Here is a 14,408-nt window from a genome sequence, read left to right as displayed (position 1 = left end):
TTTTTTTTTCCATCTTGTGCACTCTAGGACGGAAGGACTCCGTTGGCTTTGGCCACACAAATGTGTCGCCCAGCTATTTGCCAACTTCTGGTAGAAAAGGGAGCCGAAATCAATGCCCGGGACAAGCAAAATAAGTGAGTGATGTGGAATAATTCAGTGTGTGTAGATTTATGATCTATTCCATATAGCTGTATATGCACTGATGGTGCGGACCATATCCCCAGGACCCCGCTCATGCTGGGCTGTGAGTATGGATGCCGAGAAGCCGTGGAAGTCCTTCTGAGAGCAGGTGCTGATGTTTCTCTGGTTGACACTTTGGGACATGACTGCGCCTATTATAGCAGAATTGGAGATAACCTTGAGATCTTGTCCCTCGTCAGGACTGCGGTGGAGAGCTCTCCGCGAGGTGACTGCATTTTATTATGGTGACTCAAATTCCAGGATTTTAATTTTCTTGTGGAGTATAATCTTGGCTTGTATTCTTCACAGTGGCAGAACCTGTAAGGAGCATGGTGTCGTTACGCTCTGTGAGTATTTTCTTTTAATAAGACCTTTTTGTTTTGTAAAGTAATGCCATATCGCCACCCGGGCAATATGGCGTAGAGCTGGGTCCCCTTTACTGGTTTTTCTTTGTATCCCTGGCACTTACCGTGCAGGTGGATAAGGTCTGTTGCAGTTCCCTGCACAAATAGTTGCGCACGGTTTAGGGAAAATATGTATTGAAGAATATTTTCCCCAGCAAACAAAAAGACTTGGGGACCCAATTTATCAAGGCCAGAGTTTTACAGTCTTGATGAGGGGGCTTGCTGGATTCAGATGCTTCTGATTCATGAAGCTGTCTGACAACTGACATGGGCCTCCATGCGCTACTTACGAAATCTCTCTCCAGTTATCAACTGGAATAAGATTTTTGGGGTAGAGCGAACGCCACAGCTCATCATGAATTAGATAAGCTGTGGCGTCCTACCCTCGCCGGGCCTTCTCGCCTTAGTTCAGCCCATTTTGTCAGAGCTGGGAGAACCTCACGTGAGAGCGTCAAGTCGTAAAAAAAAAATTTTCTGCATACGTGGGTACATAGCCTAATGCATGTGCAAGCGTGATAGGATAACACCTTATCCGAGCATGCTCCCTCATCACTATTTGTCACTGAGATTTCCCAAGAATTAGTTGGATTCAGTTTTCCTGTATTTGTTTCCACCATTGAATACAATCCATTGCTCATTATAATGGGCCATTTTAGGCTGATTGTGTATTTCAATGAAATTAGGATGTTCTGATAAAAGCCGCATGATCACCAGATCTTCATTCCCACATCTTCAGGAAAGGTTTAATAGACCTCTACATCTCTGTGAGTGATGTATACAATACACCCTTTTAATAAGGCGCTGGATGTTGTGATTAAGGCTTTATTGGCATGTGAAGTTTGGCTAAGCTTATTCATTGCGACGAGGATGGAAATTGTGTGACATTACTCTTCCTATATGTGGTGGCCAGGCTCTGACCATCATCTCCATTCTCAACACTTTACAGTATTGCCCTTTGGTTAGTGACATTTATTCCCACCCAGTCTGTCACAAACCTCTACATCCCATTTTCCTGCCCAGTCTCGTCGGATGCAAATTATTGTATTAATGTACTTAGCTGGTAACTGGCGCCATATGTTTTACATGCACACAGAAATGGGCAAAGTATAATTCAAAAGAAGAGACACCAGCGAAGTCAAAAGACTCCTCTCAGGTATGTGTGAGCATGATATTCTTAGTAACGATGTATGGCTAAGGTGAGGGGTTATAATGGCTGCATCATGGTTCTCCTGATCATCCCTTTAGGATTTGGAAGCAGAGAATGAGGATCTACGGGAGAGACTGCGGAAAATACAGCATGAACAGAGGACGCTGCTGGATAAAGTGGGAGGCCTACAGCACCAGCTCAGCCAGGTGGACTTATTTGTTTTTTATGCATACATGGCAAATTTAGTGCTTGTAAATTCGGAGACATGTTGTCAGTAGTAGTTTATAGAATGAAAGAGCAGTTTACATTTTACTCAAAAATATACATATGACACCAACATATGCCGCAGCTTTACGGAAATTATCATTATACCTGTAGACCGTGAGCCCTCGCGGGCAGGGTCCCCTCTCCTTATGTACTTGTGTGTCCCTTGTCTTACACATGTTTATTATACTTGTCTATATTTCCCCTTTTCACATGTAAAGCGCTGTATAAATGCATAATAATAATTATAGTTCAGATTGGGGCTCAAACTCTAACCTCCGTACCATTATGGAGGAAATCTCTGCAAACACAGAGAGAACATACAAACCGCAGTGCTGACCACTGAGCCACCCTGTTCAGGGTCTCCCCATTTTTGGTGAATGGATAGCCTCTAAAAGTCTTCAGTGTATAATTAGTTATTGTCATGTGTTAATCATTCTGTATTTATAGCACCACATATAGTCTGTTTATACAGCGGCATGGGTGTAGGTCTACGGCGAGAGTCATCACCACCAGCCCAATAACTTGTATTTCACAGGGCGTCTATTAAACACTGAAAGTGAAGAATTAATGTGTCTGTCCTCACTGTAACATAGGAAAAAAAACAGGAGTAAAAGTGATGAACAAGTGCCCCGGAGGCAGGAAGCGGCTGCAGCTGGGCCTGCTGGGGGGTGGCCGGGCCTCTATGAAGGGAACTAGGTGGGGTTTCCAGTTAGGGTCTGTGTGTCCAAGAGCAGCGAGTAATAGAGACGAGGGACTGGACCATTGTATCGAGCTAGAATACTTACATTGGCTTCATATTACAGGAGCAGATGATGACCGATGACTTGGAAAATGAGGTAAGATGGCATTATGGGGTGTACACATTGTCACAATACACATTTACACCTCAATAAACTTTTTATTTTTCCCAATATTTTTTTTTTTTTTTTTATTAAAAAAAAAATCACAGAAAGAGGAACTGAAATCACTGTTGGAAACAAAAGAAAAGGAACTTGAGGAAAGTCTGCGAACTATGGAGAACCTGCGAGGGAAACTGAGATATTATGAGGTGAGCGTGACTATCAAGGCTGGTGTCAAGAAGTGACAAAGTATAAAGGCTGGACAATCGGGAGACAGACTTTAAGGCCACATTCACACGTGCAGTATTTGTAAGCCAAAATCAGGATTGGAACAATCAGAGAAAAAGTATAATCCTAACACGTCACAACTTCTGTATTATCAGCCACTCCTGGTTTTGGCAACAAATACTGAGGTAAAATACTGACCAAATACTGAACGTCGGACTGTGGCCTTATAATCTGCTTCAGAAGTTCAGTAACTTGGATGTGATGTGTGTTAATGGTTAAACTGGAGCGGACGGGCATCAAACCTGGGAGAAGAACTGTTATTGTTATGGGGATTCTCGGGATATTGCCGCTGAAAACTTTCTCCACTATCTGCAAGTTGGTCTCTGAGGAGAGGGCCACGGTATGTGAGTGTGTGGGCTGATTGTAATATGTCAAGCTAAGTATCTGCTCCCATCTCTGTTTTGGCCGCGCCTGTGTTGTATGTTGTGACTATTCCCTTCTGACTCGCCCATAGGCTGCCATGCACCCAGTTGATGCCAGAAAGGGTGTCCTTGTGTCATACGCCAGGCCCGTCTGCTTGGCTATACTTATTGTAAAACATCATTTACTGCTCTGTCATGCTAAGGGGCAGAGAAAAAATTATAGTGCATAGTGTACAACGTATTTATTTCTATTTTTGTTTACAATGAGTAGCAATGGCGAATGTATGCCTTCACAGAGGTAAAAGGCTCCGGGTGTTTGCCTCTGATGTAGGCCACAATGGGATGGCAGAGCCCAATAGCTGCATAGTTAATTATCCAGATATCCAAACTATTGCAAGTGGTTTTCAGAGCCGATGGTTGAGAAATAGTTGCAGACTTTCTATTATAATTCATCAGTTACGACTTTTCGAAATGTTGCAAGATTCTTCACACTTGTACTCCAGCCTCCCAGTGGAGTACACAATCCCTCTAGATTTATTTATACACTTAAAGAATAAAGTGCAACATTTTAATGCTTATTGAAAGGGTTGTGTGCATTTTTACTCTAAAAAGGCATAAAAGAGAAAAACTAAGCATTTTTTTAATTTGTAGAATTGATCAGACTTTGTGCAGTCTTTTTGGTGCAGAATCTGCTCGTGCTACAAAGAAAGACAAAAAACAACCCCATAAATGATGAATCCGGGCCTTTGTGTTATTGAAGGGACCCGGTCATGTTGTACATGCAGTCCGATCTGTGGATCAAAGTATGGGGAATAATATATTATGGTAGGTTTACAGGTAAACATTCAGTAATTCATTCATAACTTGTGTTTTATTCATTCAGACCCCTAGTATTTGTATGTAGGAGTCCAGTGAGTTGTCTCAGTCAGTGTGTGACCACGATCTCTGCATACACCGTCATACAGGAAAGACTGTCAATCACAAGTAGGACCGCCCACTGGACTCCTATGCATATAAAGATCAGGGCTTTCTGCGAGTAACATGTAAGATTAACGGAAAGTTTTCCTAGAAAAATGTATATCAATCTGTCCACTCATTTCTGCTGCAGAACATGCTGCCTGCAGATCAGATGCCATTTTTAACATGACAGGTTCTCTTCACCTATTAATGGTGATCTTTGAAATTGATCATTTTGGAACCATAGGCAGGTAGACCGGACAAGTCAACCTTTTGATCTGTGAGAATCACTTTGGCTAGATCAGATGGTTATGATTTTCAGTGAGCTAGGCAATAATATTTGACCTATAAACACTTAGTATTAACCCTTTTTTTTTCTATTTTTCAGCAGAAAAATCACTCGGCCCCTAGCAGCCCTTTCAGCAATGGTAAGTATGAGCTTGTATACCTAACATTTCATCTCTCCTCCTCTGAGTCACTAATTCTTGATTTTTGTTCTAGGTAAAGAAGACATAGTAATGAAACAAAATCTTGTTCTGAACGCTGATCCACAGGTAAGGAGTGTGAAAAAATTGAACACTGTCTGCAATGTTTACTTTGTTGTTGCCCAACTGTGTTTCCTGCACAATATCCAACACAACTTCTCGAAAATTAGGTTAAAAAAATGGGGAAAAATCACCCTTAAAGTCCTGAGCCTTCCTATTTGGAATATGTAACTGCACTATCTGTAAAAGGACATACAACTGTTTAGTGATGGTTACAATAATGACTGTAGTTTGACAACTTTTTATTTATTTTTTTTTCTGTGTAGCTTGTAGCTCACCTGCCGGCCAGGTCACAGCTGCGACCTCTGGAACTTCCTGGGGAAAATGCTGACCAGCGCCAGGAACTAGAAACCATCCGCCGATACTATGAAATGGCCAGGGATGAGACACTCAGGCTGCAGCAAGAGCTTTCAAGGAGGTCATCCGAGTGTGTAGCTCTAGTATCCGAGCGGGATCGGAGTAAAGTTGAGTCCGACAAGCAGATTCGTCAACTAGAAGAAGCACTCCGCGATGTCCAGAAACGCATGTTGGACTCCGAAAGCAAAGTGAAGCAGATGCAAACCCATTTCTTGGCACTGAAAGATCACCTAACACAAGAAGCGCTAAGTGGCAGCTCTCGTGCCGAGGAACTGCAGGAGCAACTTCGAGAGATAAAAACCAAATACGAAGGTGCATCTGCCGAAGTCGGAAAGTTACGCAACCAACTTCGGCACAACGAGCTCCTGGTGCAGGAGCTGCGCAGGGAAGATGGACGCTTGCGCAAGGAGAATCGCCGCTTACAGGATGCACTCGCCGTGTGTGAGGAAGAAAAGGAACGCTCGGAGCGAAGAACCCAAGAGGCTAGAGAGCAGCTAGCTCTGGCTGTCACCACAGACAAGTTTGAGAACATGAGATGTCTTCTGACAAATGAAGTAAATGAGAAGTCGCGGAGCTTAGAAGGGACTGAGCAGGAGCTGGCCAAGGTTAGAGATGATCTTGAAAATGCCAACAAAGAAAAGAAAAGGTCAGGAGCAAAGTGGGACATGCTCAAGAAGGAGTTCGATGAGCTTAAAGTAAAGAATGGTATACTTGGAAGGGAAGGAGAAAAGTTGCAAACAGAGAAAATTCTTCTGCAGAGGCAAATTGAGGATTTAAAAGGAGAGATGAGAAGTCAGCATGTCCCAGCACAACTGCACGCGGAGACCAAGAGAGCATGTGAGGAAACCATCGCTGTACTAAGCCAGAAATTGGTGGAGTCGGAGACTAGTAACAGGAAGGCAGAGCAGGAACAAGAGCGGCTACTGGGTGAGAGCAAAACATTAAAGGAGGGCATGATGCTTCTTCAATCATCCACTACTCCCCGGGAGGAACATGAGAAAAATATGAAGGATATGCAGCTGAGGATCAAAGAACTGGAGAAACAACTAGCAGAAGTGTCCAAGAAATGTGAGGAGGAGGCAAAGAAAGCAAATTCTCTTCTGTCAGAGAATGCTAATCTGCGGGAAAATCACATTCCCCTGACTACACATCTGCAGACTTCTGCTTCACTGACTGCTGAGCTAGACAAATCCAAAACTGAGCTGGTCCGGATCAGGAAACAGCAGGAAAGTGAGAGAAAAGAGATGACAATGGTACGGGCAGAGCTAGAGAGACTTGATACCGCGCAAACAGCTCTGCAAGCCAAGCTGGACAGCGAGTCTGCCCTGAACTCTGACTTGGAGAAACAGCTGAAGAGTGAGGCCACAAGGCAAACTGAATTGCAAGAAAAGCTGAAATGTGAGACTGCAAAGACTGCAGAACTGCGGGAACAGGCTTCCATAGAGGCCGCTGCTCATGCAGAACTGCAGTCCCAGCTGCACAATGTGAAGAAAAAGTTGGGTTCTGACTACGTGACCCAAAAAGAACATGAGAAGAAAGTGTCAGAGCTTCAGAAATGCAAAGAACAGATTGAACAGGAGTATCTGCAGGCACATGCCCGCTACCAGCATGAAAAAGAGGAGGTCAGGAAGTTACAGGTGGCTCTCGGAGAACAGAGAGCAGAGTTGGACACATTGCAGCACTGCATTACTGAAAAATACGCCCCTCTTACCAGTGTTGAGGAGAAGGAGAAAAACTTCCAGGCAATGAGAAGCGAGATAGAGTCTGAACTGCAGAATCAGCGTCGTATGACCCAGACGTCACAAGATGAGCTTACCAAGCAGCAGCAGGCAACTTTAAATCTTAGGAAAGAACTGGAGATTGCAGAACGTAGCCTTGCTGAAGAACGTATGTCTCGAAAGCAAGAAGAAAGCACCATGCTTACTGAACTGGAGAACCTACGATGCTGCCTAGAGCGGTTACAGAAGTCTCAGATGGACTCTGAGCAGAAACAACATGAGTTGCAGGAAGAGAACCTGCAGGCCAGAAAGAAGCTCAAGGAAATGCAGGAAAGTCTCAGCAGTAAGTACATTCCTATAGAGCGACACAATGAATTGCAAACCACATTGAAGAACACGAAGGCGACGCTAGAGGCTGAGCTTACTGCCAAAGTTAGCCTGTGTGAGAAGATTCAGGAGAAAGTCCGGAACTTAGATCACGAGCTGAAGAGCCAAAAAGCTGCTTCTGTCTCCAGTTCACAGCATGCGGAAGAAAAGGAGGCCTGGGAAAGAAGTGCTGCAGCAGCAGAACAGAAGGTAAAGGAAAAGGAGGAGAAATGGCGCATGGCTGAGCAGGAAACAAGCATGCTCCGCGAGGAATTAAAGAAGACCCATCAAAATCTGGAAGAACTGGAACGTGACAGCAGTAGAGAGAAATATGATTTTAGTGTGGTTAAGACCGCTCTAGAACAGAGAGTGGCTCAGCTTGAGGAAACCGGCAATCGCTTCAGAGAGGACAGCAAACGTGCGGCTCAAGACCTGCAACAGGCGCTGCGGCACGGCGAGAAACTAAGACAAAAGAGCAGCAGTCAAGAACAAGAGATCGGTAATCTCATTGAGAAGCACAAACAGTCCCAGTCTACAATCGATGGTCTGAAGGAAACCATCCAGCGATCAGCAGGGGATCTGGAAAGCAAAGACAAGCAGGTGAGGCGGGAAGTTTGTAGGTGAATTATGTAGAGTTCTGTGTACACATTTCCCATTATACCAATGACATTTGGTGAACAGTACAACATAGGTAGAATGATGTACCGGGAGCATGCGATAATGACGTGAAATGCGTCTAAACTGGTGGCTGAAGATTATGGAGTCATTGCATCTTTACGTGCATGTCTTATTAATAGATATCATATACTACATGGATCTAACGTAATGTTTCTCCTCCTACGGCCAGATCCGGTCCCTTCTCAATGATGTGGACAGGCTGAAGCAGAGTTTGTCCCTGCTCCCTGAGAAGACCCAGTCTACGGAACCCCTGCAAAGCCAGATCAAATCTCTACAGTGCCAATTAGATGTAAGTGCCAACTCGTAGAATTAAGGTATCGCTAAAAAAATTCCATCTATTTGAAAGGTCCTTTGGGAAGAAATAATAATCTGAACTGAGGAACCCTATTCAATGTCCCTGCAGAGCCACCACAGGGGACGTTTTGCACTACACAATGCCTGTTCAAATGAATGGATTATACAGGGCTGAAATACAGGGCTCTTTGTATCCAGTAATCACTTTAGCCAAGAAATGGAGATCCCCCATCTATTAACCTTTCAAACCGGCTTCTCTATGGAAACGTTTGACTATAGCTGTGGTCCACTACCCCTCCATTCATACTGTATGGGACTGACCGACTACAACCATCTCCGTCAATCTCATAAACTGCGCATTGAGCAGTAATGAGCATACGTGACCACTGCGTCAGTCACACAGAGAGCATGGGAGCCATGGTCTTGTGATCGGCAGGGTCCCAGAGATCATAGAAGGAAAGTTCTGCTCCAGCTGCTATTAAAATCTCCTTTAATGAAAAACCATTAAAACATACAATGGTGAAGACTCTCCATATAACCTTACCACAACAGAGATGACAGGCTACGCGTTTCGACCAGACGGTCTTTGTCAAAGCCATGTTTGAAATTTGCCTTAGATTAGACATATATATGTAGCTTAACGAATAAAACATCATATAAAAATCACATGAGCCAATCCAATTGGACACGTAATTAAATACAAAAGCGACATAGAAGAAAAAAAAAAAAAAAAAAACCCAAAGTTTTTTTTCCTCTTTTGAGAAAAAAAAAAAAAAAAAAGGGGAAATTCAGCAATAGTGCAACAATAGATCATGTCTTTTATTGAGACCGTTTGGATGTCTAGTATTTAAATGGTATATCCAAAATGCTTCCTGAGTAAGGAGACATCGCCTGATGACAGGTTTACTTTTTCTATTCCCTGAACTTTAAGGTGTGATGTATTGCGGGCATGGCAATCAATAAAATGTTTGGAAACTGCTGAGACATTCCGTATAAAATTATTTGTATTGCTAATATCATTTAAATGTTCCCTTATTCTTATTTTTAGCTGCCTCGAGGTGCAACCAACATAGGATAAATCACATTGTTCACAATTAATTTTATACACTATGTTGCTAGAATTGCAATTGATATAATTTTTTATTTTAAAACATGAAGTATGATCATTATTAGTGAATTCCTGAGAAATTTGGGCATATTTGCATATTTTACAAATGTTAGCACCACATTTGTAAAAGCCCTTCACCGTTAACCAGTTTTCTTTAGGCTTGTGATGTGTTAGTGAAAACATGCTGGGGGATAGTATACTCCCTAAAGACGGTGCTTTTCTTGACACCACATTAATTCCTGATGATAAAATTTTAACCAATTCATTATCCTGGTGCAGAATGGGTAGAAACTTGTGAACAATATTTTTTATAGATGTGAATTGCGGGCTATACTGGAAACATATATAGGGTTTTTTTCCCATAGTTATTGCCTTTTTTTTCCCCTTTTTTTTTCCCTTCTGTACTTGATGCCAGCAAGTCATTTCGATCTTTGGTTTGCACTATTTTTTGTGCTCTAGTTAGGGTCCATTTTGGATAATTGCGATTTGTCAATTTATTGGTAACATGTGCAAATTCCTCTTGCAAGGATTCCTCTGAGCTGCAATTACGTTTAACTCTGGTGTATTCACCAACAGGGACTGACCTGATTGTATGTTTTGAATGACTGCTCCTTGCATGTAGCACCGTGTTCCCACTGTATGGTTTATGGTGCGTTTTGGTATGAATGACCGTACCATCTGTGCCACTCAAACACAAATCCAGAAATGCAATATTGTTAGAACTGTAGTTATACGTGAATTTGATATTATAGTTATTAGAATTAATATATTTTATGAAATCTGGTATGGCAGAAATATCTCCACCCCAAATGATGAGGGTATCATCGATATATCTACCATACCAGATTAATTGCTTTGAAAAAGGGTTGGCAGTGGAATATATATATTCCATTTCCCAGAAAGACATTACAAGATTTGCAAGGGAGGGTGAGAATTTAGCTCCCATTGCAACTACTCTAAGTTGCAAAAAAAATTCTCCATTGAACGTGAAGAAATTATGTGACATAAGAAATGCAACTACTTGTAGAATGTAATTTTGCAGCTCAGATGAAAAATTGCTGTATTTGACAAAATGGAATTGTAATGCTCGTATGGCTATATCATGGAAAATGCACGTGTATAATGAAATAACATCACAAGTTAGCCAACTATATTTGGATGACCAAGTTTTATACGGAATGTCTCAGCAGTTTCCAAACATTTTATTGATTGCCATGCCCGCAATACATCACACCTTAAAGTTCAGGGAATAGAAAAAGTAAACCTGTCATCCCGTGGGGGAGACATCAGGCGATGTCTCCTTACTCGGGAAGCATTTTGGATATACCATTTAAATACTAGACATCCAAACGGTCTCAATAAAAGACATGATCTATTGTTGCACTATTGTTGAATTTCCCCCTTTTTTTTTTTTTTTTTTCTCAAAAGAGGAAAAAAAACTTTGGGTTTTGTTTTTTTTTTTTTTCTATGTCGCTTTTGTATTTAATTACATGTGTCCAATTGGATTGGCTCATGTGATCATGTGATTTTTATATGATGTTTTATTCGTTAAGCTACATATATATGTCTAATCTAAGGCAAATTTCAAACATGGCTTTGACAAAGACCGTCTGGTCGAAACGCGTAGCCTGTCATCTCTGTTGTGGTGAGGTTATATGGAGAGTCTTCACCATTGTATGTTTTAATGGTTTTTCATTAAAGAAGATTTTAGTAGCAGCTGGAGCAGAACTTTCCTTCTATGGTCTATGACGTTGGTCCACACGGAGCTCCGAGTTTCTGCGCTTGATCTCTGGTGAGCTAGGTATTTCTTTCTATTTCCCAGAGATCATACATTAATTGTCTGTGCTCACATCATCCTTATGTATGGCAACGACTTCAATCTGCAATCCTTATCTAATCACACGTCTTTGTCACAGGACACGCAGCAGAGACACCAGGAGATTATTTCGATCTATCGTGCTCATCTTCTGAATGCTGTGCAGGTAAGCAGAAAATAGAGACAACCATGGACCTCGAATGTCCACGTCCAATTATATGAAAATCATACTTATCCTCGTGTCACACATGCATTATATTACTGTTGGGTTTCTCATGCTAAAGCATTTTTTTTTTTTTTTTACAGGGTCATATGGATGCAGATGTGCAGGATGCATTACTACAGATCATACACATGCGACAAGAACTTGTCTGCTGATCTCTTGTCCGTGTAGGTGGGATAGTGGACAACCAACTTGTTGCAGGAGCCAGAATCCACATTAACAAATAATAATGGTGGAAATAAAACACACACACACACACACACACTCTGCTTAGAAAGTGCGAGATACTGTAAAGATATGGAAAGATAATGTATGTAATAAGAGGAATATAGCAGGATGAAGAGAGGGGGAGATGTTATGTGGGAGGACATGAACGTTGGCTTTTTCAGAGGGTTTCTGGAATGTTGGTTGCGAAGGAACAAGGATGTGATCAAACAAAGATGGTTAAAGGTGAGATATCCTGAGTGATGGATATGCAGAATGACAAGCACGTGTCCAAGATGGAACTAATGCTGAAAGTGTAAGAAAGAATGTGCATGAGAGACTGGCAAGGTGGGCACTGACGTGGCAGACCGGGTGGACATTTAATGGAAACTACAAGGCAATGTGAATAGATTTATATGTATCGCAGCAGTAGCTAAAAAAAAAAAAAAAAAAAATCCTAGGGACCTGTGAAGTTGAAAATGGAGGTTCCCCTTGTAAGGCTTCAGTAATCTCGGATACTAACTTTTTATTAGCTATTTATGGTATTTGAAAGTTTATGTCCAGTTTTGAAGACTATTTCACACTAAGAGTATGATCTGCATAAAAATTCAGCATCTTTGTAAATATTTTACTTCTCTTCTAATGATCGTAAGATATAGGATGTATCATACTCCAGAGCTTCATTTATAATTCTGCTGGTGGTTGTTAGACGCAGTCAACATGAATGTTGACAGACACATTCTCATCGACTTTAATGGGCTTTAAGTAATGCAATCGGACAGTAGCTGTACAGTTGCCAGCTCAAACTTTGTACAGACATAGAGCCAGCAGAGAATGCTTGGAGACTTGGCTCTGGAGCCTGCACAATTATGAATGCAGCTCTGGGCTATAACTCGGGCTGTAATTCTGAATAATGTGGTGGGTTGTTCTGAGATTGGGAAATGCCATAGAATAATACATAGAGCGCTATTTACCTGTTAATTCCCCAACCGCCAGCAGCGATGGTCTTTGATTGCGTGGCAGCATAGGTGACTATTACCGCCAATCACTCACCACCGCGGTTGTACTGCCGAGGCCAGTGATTGGCTGTAGCAATTGTCCTTAGGTATTTAATGTTTTATGTAGAATATTTTTAATGTATTTCCTATTGGTAAACCCACAGTTTGCCTTTTAAGAAGTCTGTCTAGTGGCTCTCCAGGCAGGTGGCTCTACCACACTTATATTTTGTCTCGATACTTTGTATTATAACTAATGCATGGACTCTTGGTCTCATAATCATTTTTGGTCCATAAATCATGGCTTTTCGCTATGAGACAGCTTAGCTCGTTGAGTAAGCTAAGGGTAATTAACGGGCAAATCGTTAGATCTTTGCCAGACCCATAACTTTGTGCAGCTTTTCTCGCCACCTTCTTGATTTGATGTTGTGCATTACTTGGTGCCTTATAGGCTTGCCCATGGTGCACTTGCTTTAGGCTGGGGCTACATGGCGACTTTGGTAATGACACATGTCATGTGACCTAAGTTCGCTAGGTATCGTAGTGCAATTCAAATAAATGGGGTCGCCTGAGGGTGCTGCGACTGTAACAAGCAAGTCGCGAAAATCAGACAAGCTTTAATAAGGTGTTGGTCCAAGGTAGGCTTGGATTCAAGCTGTTGGGCTTGTAAGTTCAGCAGTCTGTCATGTTTGCCACCTACTTGAGACATCTGAGTGGGAACCAATGAATTTCACAGCATAAGCTGTAAAACGCTGAGGTTTGTACATATGTCAGAGAGTTGTTTCGCAGAGCAGTGTGTTCTGTTAGCCTTCTGTCACCCGAGGTATGGACTTGGCTGGCCAGGTTCTGAATCTGTGCTTTTTAAAGAGACATTACATTTTTGTACGCCAGTTTACACTTTCCGATATACGTTTACACTCCCAGTTTATAGAGATAGAGTTCTATATTTATATATATTTTGTATGGATATTTTGATTCATGTGCTTCTTCTGTGGAATCGGTCAGCTGGCCTGAACTCTGTTCCATGTGATCTTGTGGCTTAGTGTATAGTCCTTGGGGTGGCAGATCTACTTGGTTCTTCCTGTGCTTTCTAGTTTGGCTAATGCCAATTTGCTTTCCATAGTGGATGCCATTATACACCGTGACGCAGGCTGCGCCCTGTGGGGTGTCCTAGGCATATCTACGCTCCTTATGAGATATACTCGGGCTTATGTGTACAGTGGTTCAGAACTGAATTAATATAAATTATAATAAACCTAGTTTGTGGGAAAGTTCCTGTTGTCGTGTGTCTTTTTATTCAAGTGCATTACTCAGACTATCTTTAGAGACTCGCATCCATCCCTTCACCCTTGGGCTACATCAGCTAATTCTGGAAATTTTCAATTTAAATGGGACAAATACGGTGTTACCAGCTAGTTGCACAGAGGCAGAGCTCATTACAGGCCATAACGGAGTCTTGTCCAACACATGATGCAGATGGATCTTCATCTACTGGAAGTAAAGAACGTTTCTAATGAAGAATCATAGAATCGTAGAGATGGACGGGACCTCCTGGGCCATCTGGTCCCCAACCCCCTGCTCAAAGCAGGATTCGCTAAATCATCCCAGTCAGATGTCTGTCCAGCCTCTGAAGACTTCCATTGAAGGAGAACTCACCACT

The 14,408-nt window shown here is 42.1% G+C and overlaps 1 protein-coding gene across 3 annotated transcripts in view; it reads left to right on the top strand.

The window, feature by feature from the left end:
- The window catches only part of UACA (uveal autoantigen with coiled-coil domains and ankyrin repeats), an 80,575-nt gene extending 66,553 nt beyond the window's left edge, over positions 1-14,022 (top strand). For 2 of the 3 annotated variants that reach the window (XM_073568972.1, XM_073568975.1), the window contains exons 7-19: positions 28-134; positions 225-406; positions 490-527; positions 1,678-1,737; positions 1,830-1,937; positions 2,802-2,834; positions 2,948-3,046; positions 4,833-4,872; positions 4,946-4,998; positions 5,256-8,030; positions 8,278-8,397; positions 11,427-11,492; positions 11,633-14,022. In XM_073568972.1, coding sequence (XP_073425073.1) covers positions 28-134; positions 225-406; positions 490-527; positions 1,678-1,737; positions 1,830-1,937; positions 2,802-2,834; positions 2,948-3,046; positions 4,833-4,872; positions 4,946-4,998; positions 5,256-8,030; positions 8,278-8,397; positions 11,427-11,492; positions 11,633-11,704 — 3,753 coding nt within the window. In that variant the 3' untranslated portion in view covers positions 11,705-14,022. The remainder of the gene's footprint in view (positions 1-27; positions 135-224; positions 407-489; positions 528-1,677; positions 1,738-1,829; positions 1,938-2,801; positions 2,835-2,947; positions 3,047-4,832; positions 4,873-4,945; positions 4,999-5,255; positions 8,031-8,277; positions 8,398-11,426; positions 11,493-11,632) is intronic. The other variant, XM_073568974.1, reaches the window with a different exon arrangement.
- Positions 14,023-14,408: the final 386 nt, after the last annotated feature.

Source organism: Dendrobates tinctorius, unplaced genomic scaffold, assembly GCF_039654945.1.
Source record: "Dendrobates tinctorius isolate UK_male_01 unplaced genomic scaffold, ASM3965494v1 ptg000022l, whole genome shotgun sequence".
In the NCBI taxonomy this organism is placed as follows: Eukaryota; Metazoa; Chordata; class Amphibia; order Anura; family Dendrobatidae; genus Dendrobates; species Dendrobates tinctorius.
Note: the sequence above shows the minus strand (reverse complement) of the source record. Positions and strands in the feature narration are given on the sequence as shown.